Genomic DNA, 17,158 nt, shown 5'->3' with positions numbered 1-17,158 from the left:
GACACAACGTCTCGTTCCCTCCATCAGGGAACTGAGGTTACATCCGTAACCAAGACCTTCCCTTTCTGTCGGTCTCTCGACGTTGTGTCGAGCCGACAGATGGGGTTCCTATGGAAAACGCCACAACACTGTGCCCGTCACAATCTCTAGTGAAGCGACGGTGACTGGCCAGGGCGTGTCAGCCGTGAGCGCTACCGCGAAATTGTACCCTACCAGTGGATAGGTAAGGGGTCCCAGAGCTTCTTTTGAAGGTGGGAAGGCCCCTGCCTTTGGCCCTCACGGGCGGTGGCCTTGTTTCTCTAACAGCGAGAAGCCGCCCGGTACCGTAAGGCCACTGGGTAAGCGCTACTTCATCAAAGGAGGGATGCGCTACAGAGACCACTTCCTACCGTAGGGAGGAGTTTAGTGGAGATACCAACATGGTCCCGCCGTTTAGGGGAGAACTCATGGGAGGAATGTGCGGACTGAAGGAGTTAACCGCGAGGTGGAGGTCCACCTAGGGAAGGTCATGGGTTACCAAGGTGGGAACCAATCATGATGCGCCAGTCACTGTTTGAGGCAGCCCTCTGCTGATCTCCAAAACAGACAAAGAGCTGCTCAGAGATCCTGAGTCTCTGTGTGTGGTCCAAGTAGAAGCGCAATGCGAATACTGGACACAACATGGATGGGGTTGGGTCTTCCTCCCCGGTGGGGAGAGCCTGTAAGTTCACCACCTGGTGTCTAGGGGAAGTGGTGGGACTTTGGGCACGTAGCCGGGCAGGGGTCTCAGGATAGCTTGAGAATCACCGGGCCCAAGTTCTAGGCAATCTGTGGACACGGAGAATACTTGCAGGTCGCCTACCCTCTTGAGCACCATCAGGAGAGCCGTCTTCATTGTGAGGTGAGAAAGAGCGGCATCTCCGAAGGGCTCGAAGGGAGGCCTCTTGAGGCCCGCCCGGACCGCATCAAGGTCGCGAGAGGGTACGGAGCGCGGATGAGGCGGTAGCCTTCTCACGCCCCTTAGGAACCAAATGATCAGGTTGTGCTGTCCTAGAGATTTACCAGCAACTGGGTCATGATAAGTGAAAGTTACCTATTAGTCAGATATGGTGACCCATACCCGAAATGTGACCTCTGCATTTAACCCATCCAGTGAGTAGTGAACACACGTACACCCGGAGCAGTGGGCAGCTATCACTGCAGCGCCCGGGAGCAAGTAGGGGTAAGGTGCCTTGCTCAAGGGCACCTCAGTCGTTACCCTCCCTGAGGATCGAACCGGCAACCTTCTGGTCATGAGTCCGACTCTCTAACTATTAGACCACGACTGCCCATGAGCGGCAATGGCGGCTACATACACGTTCAGTGTGGAAGGGGAGAGATTACTCTCGAGTATCTGGAAGGACAGCACATTCCCGATCGAGCAACTCCGTGCGTCTTCTTTTCGAGAAGAGCACCAGGATGAGAAGAGGCACCACTTACAGGCGTATAGCCGCCTAGTGGCCAGGGCCCTAGCCTGAGTGATGGTCTTAACCGCTGCAGGGGATAGGCCACTCAGGGTCTCCTCGTCCCGTCCAGGGACCAGACATGGAGGTTCCAGAGGTCTGGCCTGGGATGCCATAACGTGCCCTTCACCTGGGAAAGCAGGTCCTTCATCAGGGGGATTGGCCAGGGGGGAGCTGTCGTCAAGAGCATTAGCTCCGAGAACCAAGTCCGGTTGGGCCAGTACGGTGCAACTAGTAGCACTTGATGCTCCTCTTCCCTTTGCACCGGATCTGTGCAATGAGGCTCACTGGGGTGAAGGCGTACTTCCGCTTGTCCCACGGCCAGCTGTGTGCTAGAGCATCCATGCCAAGGGGGACCTCGGACGGGGAGTACCCTAGCGGGCAATGGGTGGTGTCCAGGGAGGCAAACAGGTCTACCTGAGCTCGCCCGAACTGTACCCGAATGAGCTGGACTGCGCGGGGGTGGAGTCGCCACTCTCCGCGAGGCGTCAACTGACGAGAGAGTGCATCAGCTGTCTGGTTCAGGTCGCCTGGGATATGTGTGGCTCGCAGGGAGCTGATCACCTGCGGACTCCACAGGAGGAGGTGTCGGGCGAGTCGTGTTAGCTGCCGTGAGCGAACACCACCCTGGTGGTTGATATATGCTACGGAAGTTGTGCTGTCCGACCAGACCAGTACGTGCTTGTTCTGCACGAGAGGTTGTAGCCCCTTCAGTGCAGGTAGCACCAACAACTCTAGGCAGTTGATAGTCCATCGCCCCGACACTGCGTGCCCGTTGCACACGGCACCCCAACCCTGCAGGGAGGCGTCTGTCGTCACCACGACGCGCCCCGTGACCTGCCCGAGAGGGACCCCTGTTTGTAGAAAGGTCATTGAAGACCAAGGGGTTAGGGTGCATCGGCAGAGAGGCGTAATCACCATCCGCCTGCTGCCGATGTGCCACGATGTCCAGGGAACTCGACTCTGTAGCCAGTGTTGGAGCGGTCTCATGTGCATCAACCTGAGGGGTATCACCCCCGCCGAGGATGCCATGTGCCCAGGAGCCTCTGAAATTGTTTCAGGGGGACCGCTGACTGCTTGAAATATTCCAAGCATTTCAACACTGACTGAGCGTGCTCTGTAGTCAGTCACGCTGTAATGGAGACAGAGTTGAGTTCCATACCAAGAAAGAGGATTTTCTGCACATGGGAGAGCTTGCTCTTTTATCGGTTGACCTGTGGTCCCAATCGATCTAGGTGCCGAAGCACTAGGTCCTTGTGTGTACATAACAGATCTCGCGAGTGTGTCAAGATGAGCCAGTCTTCGAGATAGTTTAGTACCCGCACACCTCTCTCCCTGAGGGGAGTGAGGGCGGCTTCCACGATCTTCGTGAAGACTCATGGGGAAAGGGACAGACTGAAAGGGAGGACTCTGTACTAATATGCCCGACCCTCGAAAGCGAACCGTAGGAACGGTCGATGACGAGGGAAAATCGAGATATGAAAGTAAGCATCCTTCAGGTCGATTGCCATGAACCAATCTTGACATCTGATAGATGCCAGGATGCGCTTCTGCGTGAGCATCCTGAACGGCAGCTTGAGTATGTGCCTGTTCAGGGTACGCAGATCTAGCAACCCCGGCTTTTTTGGGGACGATGAAGTACGGGCTGTAAAACCCGTTGAACATCTCGGCTAGAGGGATGAGCACGATCGCTTCCTCTCCAGAGGGGTGGCGACCTCGGCCCCAAGCACGGGAGCATCCTTGCCTCTGACTAAGGTTTGAGAGGATGCCCCGAAACTTGGGCGGGCGTCTGGGGAGTTGGATCGCGTAGCCGAGACTGATCGTATCCCGTAGTCACCGTGACGGTTTGGGAAGCTCTTGTCAGCCTCCCAGGGACCGAGACAGGGAGGCTAGGGGTACGTTCTGCTTCATCGACCTCCCAGGGGGTGGTTCGATGGGTGGCAGTGCGGATCCCTCGGCTCTGCTGATTTACCTGCCTGGTGATGATGTAGCACACCGCACCGTCGATTGAGAGTGCTGAGGGCTGTAGATTATCCTCGACATTGGGTCTCGTCGCAACGTCGAGTTGCCGAACACCGTCGTGTAGAGGGTGAGAGCAGCTGTGATAAAAACCCAGACGATGATGTAGCACAACGCACCGTCGATTGAGAGTGCTGAGGGCTGCTGATTATCCTCGAAATTGGGTCTCGCCGTGACGCAACGTCGAGTTGCCAAACACCGTCATGTAGAGGGTGAGAGCGGCTGTGATAAACACCCAGAGAGAGAGGAAACTCTTAAAAGTGGGCTGCTGGGACGGGGCAGGAACCGTCCTGGATCGACCAACCAACAATGGAATGGCTGGGGTCGGGCTCGATGGTATTCTCAATGTCCCTGGGGTCTTCCCATGAGGGCCGCTTCGGCTTCCGCCACGGCTGCTGACGGGGTGGTGGTCTCCTCTTCGATGTCTTCTTCCGGGGGGCTGCCTGAGAGGGGGCACCGGAGCCGGAGGGCGTCGAAGAGGACCAGGGCTGCTGGGAAGCAGATGGTGCACGAGATCTCGACGGCCGGAGGGCGGCCGAATCGCGGAGGGTGAGGATATGCTTGATAGCTTCTGTCTGCTTCTTTGCTGTCGAGAACTGCTGCTCGACACAATACCGAACAGCCCCCCCTTGCGACATGGGTGCGTCGAGAGAGCGGACTTTCTCGGCATTACTCATCTGTGCAACGTTCAGCTTGAGGTGTCTCTCCTGGACCACAAGTGTGGACATCGCCCGACCCAGGGCCCACGTGGTCACCTTGGTCACCCATAGAGCGAGGTCGGTGACGGCGCGGAGTTCCTGCATAAGCGCTGCACTGCATCTCATGGGGAACAGTCAGGTGAGCGAGACGAGGTGCGAACGGTCCGCGAGCCGGTGGCTGACGGATTAGCACACACTGTAATCCTCATATCACCCTCGCTGCTCGCCATGGCCACTGCTGTCACGGAATGGGAAGCAGACGAGGTAGTGGCTGAGTCCCGTGGGAACACGCGCTAGATTTGAGAAAGGTTGCGTAAGCTAACTTATTACATGTTAGCTCATGAGTTAGCAAGACTAATTACTCATATTTTGCTTTTATCTTTTGAATAATTAGCTGTAAATTCAAGGCACTGGTAACTTACTATTTTTATCATCACTCATCGCACACCAAGACAAAAACTGGAATAGGGGGGCTTCACTTCTGCGGTTCTCTGCCTGTGCTGTGCCGATCATGTGTGCTTCACCATACACACTGACAGAAATCTGGAGAAAAACCAGACTCAACCGGGAGGGCCAGTGATCCTCTTGCATATTAGTGTAACACTGCTGCAACTACTGCGAGAATGAACACTGCTCTTAAAATGTGGATTAGGTGAATTCTGGAGTATTTAGTCTAGTTTGAAAGGTGGCTGTTCCAGAGTTCAGAAGCCAAGTAAAAAAACTAAAGTCTTCGATATTCTGGGAACTGATAACAGACCAGAGTTTTGCGACCGCAGTGTGCACAATGGATCATGATCTGACAACAGTTTGCAAAGATACTGAGGGTGCTTTTCAAGTTATTAGCAGGCTTTTGATGATGAGTTGTGTATTTATCAAGTAAATGTTGATTTCATGTTGATTGATGATGAATGTGCTGTTTCTTTACAGCGGTGCCAACCTTGGCCAAAGAGAAGGGTCAGAAAAAGTTGCAGTTTGAGGAGGGAGCGAGCACGATGCTTGCCTGCAATCCGCCAAAGAGCTCCATCACTCCGAAAATACACTGGATGGACAAACGTACGTCTTCCAACAAACCTTACTGCAGTCGCAGCATCAAAGTGAATTGAAATGAATGACATTTCTCTGTTTGACTGGCAGACTGGCGTCACATTCTCCTGAGCGAGCGTGTAACTACGGCACTGGATGGAAACCTGTACTTCGCCAACTTACTGCTCACTGACAGCAGAGACGACTACACCTGCAATGCTCACTACATTAACGCCAGCATTATCCTGCCTAAAGAACCCATAGCCTTCACTGTCATGCAGTGTGAGTATCACGTGTGTTTCTCAAACACTTTTCTGAAGAGTAACACTGTAATAAACTTCATTAGAAATGTGGGAGGGACACCAGATGTCCCGCCAGTGAATCCAGCACTTTTTCAAAGCACATACACTCACTTATAAATGCTTTTTTACATTAGACAAAAACCATTAGACATACACATCAGATATTCAGTCAAACGGTCAGTGTCAATTATCTTTATTACATTTACATTGTTTCTGCAAATTTGGTCAGAATTTGTGTTTCCTGCCCATTGAAGCCATGACAGAATGCTTTACCAATTATGATTTCTTAACCTGATGGAATATCACAATATCACTGATGCGACTATGAGAATGATTAAATGACATGTTATATTCGATCATATTCTGTGAATGTGCAGAAATGTGCTCTCATGAGTTTCTCAAGCAGCTTCCTGAGGTGTCACCCGGAGATGATTTTTCAACAGGATTGAAGTTCACATGAATTCCTTATTATTCCTTCTAAATCATCCATTTAAATTTTAGTAGTGGATATGTTGCCTTTTCCCACAGCATATATTTTTATTTCTGTCTTCTCTGAAAACTTTTCATATTTTTCAAATATGTGTTGGGAGAACTAGCTCACTTGGCTTTGTTTAGGTGCTGCTTAAAAGCCCTGCTCCTAACAGGCTTCAGCTGCAGATGATCAACACACTCTGATTGGGTGAGCTCTGTGACTGGTTTCCATGGCGACACTGATCCTGCCTCGTTATCTCTGCCTCTTTTTCGAATGTGGCATACCTTGTCTCTGCGGCCATGAGCTTCAGACTGATGTAGATTATTGGGTATTATTCTCCTTCCTGGATCTAGGACAAAACTGCACCCAACCCGGCCCCGGAAGTGTCCGTTTGACCATTTCAGCACCTTCCGAAGTAGCACAAGATGGTCCTGCCAGCGGATGATTACTTAGATGGGGCCGTAACAGGATCTCCATCATACGTTGGAAGGTGCCCCGTGCAGGCCGAACGGGAGGACACAGTATTGCCAGTGGCCGCTAGGTGTACTGAACGCTGTTTTTTCTTTTGACTCAGGGGCACCTGCCAGTAGTCTTTGGTAAGATCTAAGGTGATGTACCTGGCTCTTCCTAGTCGATCCAGCAGTAGCCATCGAAAGAGGAGACTTCGTTGAGTTTTCGGAAGTCTTTGCAAAATCGGAGGGTGCAGTCTTGCATGGGGACCATTACGACAGGGCTGGACCACGAGCTACGTGATGCTTCAATTACCCCCAGCTAAAGCATCCGCTGAACCTCCTCTTGAAAATAGCCTGCCACTGGGTTTCTGGGACTCGATAGGGCCGCTGCCGGACAATGACTCCAGAAGGTGTACTGATTTCATGTTGAATTACAGTTGTGCTCAAAAGTTTACACACCCCTTGCAGAATCTGGAAAAAGCTTAAACTTTTGGAAAAATAAGAGGATTTTTGAAAATTAAGGTTTATTTTTAATTTAGTCCTGCCCTGAGCAAGTTATTTCACTAAAGAAATGATAACATATAGTTCACATTAAAGAATAATAACATAATTTCTAAAAAATAGCCCAGGGCAAAAGTTTACATGCCCCTGATTCTTAATACTGTATGAGGTTACCTAAACAACCAATGACAGTTTTTATGTTTAGTCATAGTTGTTTAAGGGTTTCTTGTTTGTCATGAGTCATTAGACTGTCTACTGATCTTCAAAACAATCACCCAGGTCCTCCACAGTCTTTGCTTTTTCAGCATTTCTGGATATTTGGCTCATGTCCAGCAGTAACTATGATGTTGAGATTCCTCTTTTTACATTGAGGACAATCAAGAGACTCATACATCACTATTACAATAGATAGAAACATCCAGTGCTGCCCACAAAGTCAACTAGATTCGTTTAAAGTCAGGTGGGTGTAAACCTCTGAAAATGGTTTTGCTGTAAAAAATGTGTTTAATTTCCTGAAAAACATTTATGTATTCTTAAATCTTCTGAAGGACATTACACCAAAACGACTAATGTTTGGAACTATGAGTGCACAATATAATTGTAACGGTGAGTAATCCAGGCAGAGAAGCAGATCCAAGTGCGGTTTTGAATTTAATGAAACAAACAAAGACAAACCAAGGTAATCCACAGAACGAAGGAGGCACAAAAACAAAGCATGAAACAAAGACTGACCCCAAACAAAGGAAACACTAGGGCTTAAATACATAGAAACTAACAATATAACAAGACACACCTGGAGGAACTAATTAACACTAAAAACTACAAAGGACTACAAAACATGACACAGAACAGGAAGAGACAGAAAAGTCCACAAACACAGGGGAAACATGGACTGGGATCGTGACAATAATATATATGTTTTTTCCTTCACAATATGTTTTGTCCTGTTTAGTATTGCAATGGATTTAGTTATTTTACATGATTTTTATGTGGTTTCCTACATATTTTTTATCTTTTATAACACTCAATTTTCAAACCTGTGCAGAAATAATTTCTCAAGAATTTTTGTCATGAAAAATGTTACCCTGCGTTTTGACCGGAAGTGCCAATTTATAGACATGAATACTAAAATAACTATGGACTCAAAACTGCATTATAATATTTGCCGCATGGTTTTGTTTTCACAGCAAACTCAGTGGTGGAAAATCGTGGGCCGCAGATGAAGCAGCCAGCGGGAGGTCATATTTCTTACCTGATCCTCAAAGGTCAAACTCTGACGCTGGAGTGCATCCCTGATGGACTGTGAGTTCACAAAACAAACCACACGCTTGTCTCACCCTGCCAGTTTCAAACACAACACAATTAACAATGTGATCATTCCACGTGTCATACCTGTAACTCTTCATCAATTACAAACATGCATTTGACAACCCAGCTGGCCTTTTTTGTGATTTCTACATAAAATCATTCTACATAATGTAAAGAACATTCTGTAAAAATATAAGATTGACATCTGTTATACCGACTAATGTCAAAGATTGAAATCAGAATGAAATTGATGATGAAATCAAACTTTGTTGCTCTTGATGTCATATCTAGATTATAAAACTGGATTTCATAGACTGGCTCACATATATGAACATATCCATTGATGCCAACTTTGATGCATTGATGCAATTGTATGAAGGTAAAGCAGTAGCTAAACTTGAGAGCTTGTAGATTTTAAATTGAGAACTTGAATTGAATTGAGAACAAAATGTGCACTCGCAGACCCAATGTGAAAACTTAAAAAGCCTGAGCATGCCTGTACCTGACAAAATAATACATGGTATAGAGTAGTATAAGTATGACGGTTTCACTGAAATTTGAAACAAAATTATGTTTTTTTGTAGAAAACAACTGTAGAAACAACATAGTGAATTCTATGCAAACTGACCCACGGTGTATGTAGATAGAAATAGCTCTTCCTAAGGTAATTGTGACGAGGGAGGCGTGACGAGAGCCATGGGAGGAGGAAGCGAGGCCGGTGATGTGATTAATAATGAGCGTCAGCTGGGCGCCACACCGGCCTTCCGAGGAGATCGGAAGCATAAAAAGTTGAGCGACAGGAGTAGACGGCGAGAGAGGACTGGTCCCGGATATTTAAGTTTTGTTTATGTTCGTGTGGCCGCCAGTCGTCCGCGAGGGGCTGCCGGCCTGTTTTACTGCTGGATTTATTGTTTATTTATTTTGATTAAAGTCTTTTGATTGTTCGCCGGTTCCCGCCTCCTTCCTTCCCGTTTTATTGAGCTTATTACAGTAATAAAACATAATGCTTCATTATGTAAGGTCTTTATACACATCTGAACACATAGTTACAGTATGTGAATTATAATGCTTTATAAAGCTTTATTCTTTATTATTGGCTCACATTGAAAGGAGAAATACGTGCCTCCATCATTGTGGAATCCCATACCACCTTCAGAAAAGTGGTTCTCTGGACAGGAGAAAGCACACTCTTCTTGGGATTCATCCGCAGCATCAGCACTCTCATATGGGCAAGAACAATGATTGTGAGGCAATCGTCTATATAATCCAAATGCAAGTGCCCCTATATGCAGGGAAGCCAGGGCTGAATCCACACATTTTGTGAATGTGCACGGTGATAAAGAGCCTTTTATTGGTACGCTATGTCCCCAAAAGCGAACCTCAGGAACTCCCTGTGATGTGGAAGGATGAAGACACGAAAGTATGCATCCTTGAAATCAGTCGAGACAAACCAGTCCTTGGATCTGATTTGTGTCACGATTTGTTTCAATGTCAGCATTTTGAACTCGAGCCACATAACAGAGCAGGGCAGCTGTCTCAAGAACAAAACGGGACACAGACCTCCGTCCTTCTCTAGGACAATGAAATAGCGGCTGTGAAAACCCGCTTCTCTCCTGTGTGGTGGAACAAACTCTACTGCCCCTTTACACAAGAGAGTATACAATTCTTGTTCTATGACCAGAGCCTGCTCGGGGCCCACCCTGGTGGATAACACCCCACTGAAACAGCGGATGAGAATAATAGTGAATTCTGTACATTTACATTTAGGCATTTAGCGGACGCTTTTATCCAAAGCGACTTACAAAGAGTTTAAGGAGCAATAAGCGATATGTCATACAGGAGCAATAATGCAATAGGTTACAAAGTTACAATACTGTACAATAATCCAATACAAATTTACTGGTTTCAACAAAAGCCAGACCAATACCTGTTGAGCGAAAGAGAGAGGGTTAGTTTCTGTCAAGTATTCACAGAAGAGATGGGTTTTAAGTAGTTTTTTGAATGTTGTGAGAGATGTGGTTGCCTGGACCGAGTTAGGAAGAATGTTCCACCAGGAAGGAGTTGTGAAGGAGAAAGAGCGGGAAAGCGATTTACTGCCCTTATGAGAAGGCAATACAAGATGCCGCTGGATTTCTGAACGCAGGGATCTTGATGGGGTGTAGGAGTGTAGGAGGGTGTAAAAGTATGTCGGTGCAGATCCAGTGATAGTCCTGTAGGCAAGCATTAGTGACTTGAATCTGATACGGGCTTCAACCGGTAGCCAGTGGAGAGAGATGAAAAGGGGTGTCATATGAGCCCTTTTGGGCTGTTGGAAGATGAGGCGTGCTGCTGCGTTCTGAACCAACTAGAGCGGTTTGGTAGCCGTCTCACCTGTTGGCAAGTCTCAGGCTCACACCGGTTCCACGCGGAGGCTGTAGAACCTCTCGAAGGTATTGGGCATAGCCCAACTCGCAGCCTTGCAGATGTCTGCCAGAGCAGCGCCCTGCGCCAGTGCCCACGAGGAGGCTACTCCCCAGGTGGAGTGTCCTCACCGCCAGCGGGCACGGGCGGCCTGGGATTGGTACGCCGTAGCGACAGCGTCCACGATCCAGTACGCCAATCTCTGTTTGGAGACAGCTCTCCCCTATTGCTAACCTCCAAAACAGACAAAGAGCTGCTCAGAGCTCCTAAAGTTCTGCGTGGGGTCCAAGTAGAGGCGCAGCGTGCGTACTGGACACAACACGGATGGGGTTGAGTCTTCCTCCCCAGTAGGGAGCGCCTGCAAGTTCACCACCTGGTCCCGAAGGGGAGTGGTGGGAACTTTGGGCACGTAGCTGGGCTGGGATCTCAGGATAGCATGAGAGTCTCCAGCCCCGAACTCTAGGCAATCAGTGGACACAGAGAATGCTTGTAGATGCCCTACCCTCTTGATGGAGGTGAGCGCCACCAGGGGAGCCGTCTTCATCGTAAGAGAAAGAGCGGCATATCCCAGGGGCTCGAAGGGGTCCCGAGAGGGTACGGAGAGCGGACGAGGCGGATTCCGCCTTCTCGCGCCCCTTAGGAACATAATGATCAGGTCGTGCTGTCCCAGAGACTTTCCAGCAACTGGTTCGTGATGAGCGGCAATGGCGGCTACATACACTTCAGTGTGGAAGGGGAAAGATTACTCTCGAGTCTCTCTTGTAGGAAGGACAACCCGTTCCTGATCGAGCAACTCCGCGGGTCTTCTCCTCGAGAAGAGATGCCACTTAAAGGTGTACAGCCGCCTAGTGGCAGGGGCCCTAGCCTTAGTGTTGATCTCAACCACCACCAGGATAGGTAGGCCAGGATCTCCTTGTTCCATCCAGGAGCCAGACATGGAGGTTCCAGAGGTCTGGCTCGGATGCCACAACGTGCCCTTCCCCTGCGAAAGAAGGTCCTTCTTCAGGGGAATTGGCCAGGGGGAGCTGTCGTCAGGAGCATTAGCTCTGAGAACCAAATGCGGTTGGGCCAGTACGGCGCAACTCGTAGCACTTGATGCTCCTCTGCCCTGACCTTGCACAGGAGCTGTGCAATGAGGCTGACTGGGGGGAAGGCGTACTTCCGCTTGCTCCGAGGCCAGCTGTGCGCTAGGGCATCCATGCCGAGGGGGGCCTCGGGCACGAAGTACCGTAGCGGGCAATGGGTGGTGTCCAGGGAGGCGAACAGGTATACCTGCGCCCGCCCGAACTGCACCCAATGAGCTGTACTGTGCAGGGGGTGGATTCGACATGACACGCGTCCCTTAAAAGGTCATTGAAGACCAAGGGGTTAGAGTGCATCGGCAGAGACGCGTGACTACACGCCTGCTGCTGGTGTGCAGCTCTCCAGGGAACTCGACTCTGTAGCCAGTGATGGAGCGGTCTCATGTGCATCAACTCGAAGGGGATCACCCCTGCTGAGGACGCCATGTGTCCCAGGAGCCTCTGAAATAGTTTCAGGGGGACCGCTGGCTGTTGCTTGTGCACGTGGGAGAGCTTGCACTTTTCCCGGTTGACCCGTAATCCCAAACGATCTAGGTGCCGAAACACCAGGTCCCTGTCTGTATACAACAGATCTCGTGAGTGTGCCAAGATGAGCCAGTTATCGAGATAGTTGAGTATGAGCACGCTTCTCTCCCTTGGGGGAGCGAGGGCGGCTTCCACGAGCTTCCTGAAGACTCATGGAGACAGGGACAGACCGAAGGGGAGGACCCTGTACTGATATGCCGTCCTTCGCGAGACATAAAAGTACATGTCCTTCAGGTCGTTTGCCATGAACCAGTCCTGACATCTAACAGACGTCAGGGTGCGCCTCTGTGTGAACATCCTGAACGGCAGCTTGTGCAAGTGCCTGTTCAGGGTATGCAGATCTAAATGGGGCGCAACCCCCCGCTTGGGGACAATGAAGTACGGGCTGTAAAACCCGCAGAACATCTCGGCCCCATCGCTTCCTTCACAAAAAGGGTGGCGACCCCAGCCCAATGCACGGGAGCTCCTACCTCGCATGCTTAGGCGGGTGTCTGCCGAATTGGATCGCATAGCCGAGACAGATCGCCCTCCCTAGGTTCGATCTGCTTCATCAATCCCCGGAGGGTGGTTCGATGGCTAGCAGTGCGGCTCCCTCGCCGTGGGGAGGGGGCCCCCCGGGAGGAGAGCGGCTCTGCTGACTTACCGATAATGCAGCTCAGCACACCGTCGAACTGAGAGTGCTGAGGGCTGCTGGAGTGTATGCCCGATATTGCATCTCGCCATGACGCAATGTAGAGTTGACGAAAACTGTCCTCTGGAGGGTGAGAGTGGCTGAAGAAAAACCCTGAGGAAGAGAGACAAAACTCCCAGAACATGGGCGCAAGGCCCCAGAAAGGGCCCAGCACGTGCTGGGACGGGGCAGGAACCATCCCAGACCGACCGACCAGCGATGGAATGGCTGGGGTCAGGCCCGATGTGGTCTCGATCTCCCTGGACTTGTCCCGTCAGGGCCACTCTGCGGCGGCTTGTGATGGGACGGTAGTCTCCTCCTCGACGTCTTCTCCCATGGGGCCGCCTGGGTAGGGGACACCGGAGCCGGATTCGGCGTCGAAGAGGTCCAGTGCTGCTGAGGAGCAGATGTCACCATGGTCGCCCGTAGGGCGAGGTCGGTGGCGAAGCGGAGTTCCTGCACAAGTCCTTACAAGATCGGTCTTACCCTCGAGGAGCTCTTCAACACCTCGGCCTGCAGGATAGCCATGGTGTGCAGAGCGGAGGCAGCTTGGCCCGCGGCATTGTAAGCCCTCGAAACCAGAGATGCCGAAAGCTTGGGCGGGAGGCAGAGTTGACCTCCCCAGGTGGCCGCCGTCTGCGGGCATAAAGCACCGTGACTGCACGCTCCACCTGGGGCAAGTCGACGTAGCCCCTAGCTGCCCCCCCTCGAGGGAAGTATGGACGACGAAGCTAGTTTGACGGGAACGTGCCGAGAGGGGGGTGTTCCAGGTCTTACTAAACTTCCTCATGCACTTCCGGGAAAAAATGGTACCGGGGCCGAAGCGATGGAGTTGGACACCAGTGGGTCGGCCTCCGATGCTGCCTTCGACCTCTCATCTTCATCACACATCGTTTCTGAATACGTGGCTGAGGAACAAGATGGAACCGTCTCTTTGGGAATGGTCAGACTAGTGAGACGGGGCGCGAACGGTCCGCAAGCCTGTGGTTGACGGATTAGCGCTCACGATAATCCCCATATCGCTCTCACTGCTCGCCGTGGCACATGGCAGGGCCGAAGCCGCTGCTATCATGGGACAGGAAGCAGACGAGGTGGTGGCTGGGTCCATAAGAACACAGCCACCCATGACCGCAATGTCTGGATCGTCATCCGCCCGCAGTGCGGGCAGGACGTATCCACGAATGTTGCCTCTGCGTGCCGAAGCACTTGAGGCAGACGTCGTATCCGTCCCCCTCCTCTACGAGAGTGTTGCACCCATGAGAACAGGGGAAGTCACTGCCGAGGGACAATCCGCTGCACCACGTCATAAGAATCTGGCAATTTGAGTGAGTCTTGTCATGAGATGCGAAGGCTCCAAAGAACAAAAGGTGAATGAATGCAGCACGCCATCTACCTTTTATACTCGGATATCCGGGGCGGAGTCCGGCATGCAAATTTAATTCGCCAATTTTATTGGCCTTTTCAAAATTAGTCAGAAGATGATAGGTTCTCAAGTCAAACCCCATCTGTCGGTTCGACACAATGTCGAGAGACCGACAGAAAGGGAACTGAGACCTGACACAGCAATGCAGCGACTGTTTCAGCCCGAATCAATGGGGCATCTTTGCATATTTATGCCATAAACTGGTGATCCACAGGGGTCAAATGCAGGGTCGACGCAAGAGGGGTGTGAGGCCCTCTGGAGGAGAGAATGGTTTTTGAGTAGGTTTCATGATTTATGATGATTTGCCAAAAAAAAAGAAAACGTGCAGTGATTCTGTTGCTATATTAACGAATGCAACTTTCGTGCATGTGCATGAATCACAGTCTCGCTTTTAAAATTCACGCAAACTTACCAATGTTTTAAAACTATTAGTAAGCAGCATGTATCACTTAAATTATGTCAATGTAATTATACAAAATCTTAAAATATCCAGATTAGCCTAATATTCTTTTTTTGTAGCGTGCAAATATAGAACAAACTTAAAACCTTTATATAAAAAATAACAATACGCAAAACAGCAGCATACAGTTGTATCTCGGGCAGACTGTTAAAATGCATTCAAATTAGGGATGCACCGATATTTAAATTTTGGCCAATAACGATAACCGATAATTCTTTAACATTGTAAGCCGATAACTGGTATATTGGCCTATATACAGTATCTAAATATTAATATAAAATTCCCTAAGACTGAAACAAAAGGCAAAAAGTGGACAACTGCTTTTATTTGAAAACATTGACTGCAGAAAACAGGGTATCCATTAGTTTGCCCCCACTTTTCCCCCCCTGAAAATCATGTACCAAGCCTACTTTACACTAGTTAACGATTCATTGACCTTCAAATTTTTCTGGTGTATTTTTTATTTAATAAACAAATTCCAGATGTTCTTCCAGAAGACAGAAAGCATTCAGACAGCAGTCTGATTCAAACAATATGCTTTTGTTCCTATAATTTACACAATCATAAATATCTACTTACTGTACCTACATCAGCAATGTTTTGTTAATAGCAGTAAGTGAATGATCACTACAGAAAAACAGTATGGTACTGTATTTTAACTGTGAGCAGCGTGTAGATGAAGAAGCGTAACCAGAGGAAATAATTTATGATTTATCAGCTGTAATATATCGGCCTACATTTTATTATCAGTTGATACTGATAACATTAAAAATGGCCATTTAACTACCGATACTGCAAGATATGCAAGACTTTTACTCATCTTGTTTTCTAACTAGAAATTTCTAAAGCGCACTCCATGCACTTGCTGTTGCGTTGCATGTGCACACAGCATGGGAGGAACGGGAGAATGTCAGCAGTATACCAGCAGATGCACGCACATCAAAACAACATTTAATTAGTTCTTTGAGTTTTCATGGCGAAAATGTCTTCTATTCTTTCATGTGTTCTTTAAAAAAAAAAGACAAATTGAAGTTGGATCTTAAAGGAGCCGACTCATTAGACCCCTCACAGCCGGGCAGGCGCAAGGCCATGTGGAGGCACGAGGCCGTGTGAACTAGCACACTTTGCACAGCCCTTGCGACGGCACTGGTCAAATGAGTTGATGTGATTGGTTACAGGTGTATGACGTCATTAACTGGAGCAGTTTTTTTAAACTGAACATGAACACAGGTATTTTCAAAACCAGTGTGTTTGCGGTTTGGCCGTTTGTCTACACGCAAATGCAGTACTTGGTCAATGAAACTGAACTTTTTTGAAAACTCCTTCCAGGGTCAAGATTTGTAGAAACTCTGGTTTCAGTGTTGTTGTGCAGACAGTGAAACCGTAGATTTGGCGTATGACGTTGGAATGTGTTTGACGTCAGATTCCAGGCTTCTGATTGGCCAACACAGATTTATGGTTAGGGTTATGTCGCCACCTGTTGGTTTGGCGTAATTTTGACAGCGCTTTATAGCATGTTTTTGCATTTTCATGTGGAAGCTGGTTTTTTTCAAACGAAAAAGGAAAAACTCTGTTTATAAAAATATCCATGGCCATTGGTAAACTGCAGTTTTATGAAGAAGATACTCAGCAATTGTTTAAAATTGTAAATGGGCACATGGTTTGTCTTAAAGCACCACATAAATATATGAACAACATTAAAAACAGTAAGAATCAGTGTAAATATGTGCTATATATTTGTATCTGTCAGTGTATTTGTCAGGGTTGAGGTGCAGAGAACCCAAGCGCAGGCAGACGTGAAGGGGTTAACAAATATTTATTGAAAACAAGACAGAAACAAAAACACCCACAATGGGGAAAAAACTAAACTGAGAAAAAACAACAACCATAAAACAAAAAAACTTCCCACGAGGGGGACAAGACAGAACACGATCAAAATAAAAGAATAAACTAAACAATTACCAACACTTGACGGGGAGCAGGAACAGAACGAACAAGGCACACAAGGAACGAAGTACACGCATTACAAACATAGTACAGAGTACAATCCACACGCACAAGACAAAGAAACAAGAGGGTATTTAAAGGGGAGACAAACGAGGGATAACGACACAGGGCAGGTGTGGGTAATGAAACACTCAGGGAAGGATAACAAGGAAACGAGATGGCAGGAAACAGAGACGAGGCACTGGAGAGAACGTATATTATTGTCAAAAGGACAATAATATTTTTCTCTCCACACATAACCAAAGGCTTTGTCATGGCTCTGCTACTGGACCAAGAAAGACATGACTTAAATGAAGCAGAGCCATGACAGTATTTTTGTGAATGCCAGTTTACAC

At 48.7% G+C, this 17,158-nt stretch overlaps 1 protein-coding gene across 3 annotated transcripts in view; it reads left to right on the top strand.

Moving 5' to 3' along the window:
• l1camb (L1 cell adhesion molecule, paralog b) overlaps nt 1–17,158 on the top strand; it is an 80,915-nt gene that overhangs the window by 29,165 nt on the left and 34,592 nt on the right. For all 3 annotated transcript variants that reach the window (XM_057363118.1, XM_057363117.1, XM_057363116.1), the window contains 3 exons: nt 5,126–5,251; nt 5,333–5,503; nt 8,136–8,250. In XM_057363118.1, coding sequence (XP_057219101.1) covers nt 5,126–5,251; nt 5,333–5,503; nt 8,136–8,250 — 412 coding nt within the window. The remainder of the gene's footprint in view (nt 1–5,125; nt 5,252–5,332; nt 5,504–8,135; nt 8,251–17,158) is intronic.

Source organism: Triplophysa rosa, linkage group LG21, assembly GCF_024868665.1.
Source record: "Triplophysa rosa linkage group LG21, Trosa_1v2, whole genome shotgun sequence".
In the NCBI taxonomy this organism is placed as follows: Eukaryota; Metazoa; Chordata; class Actinopteri; order Cypriniformes; family Nemacheilidae; genus Triplophysa; species Triplophysa rosa.
This window is presented reverse-complemented; position numbering and strand designations above follow the sequence as displayed.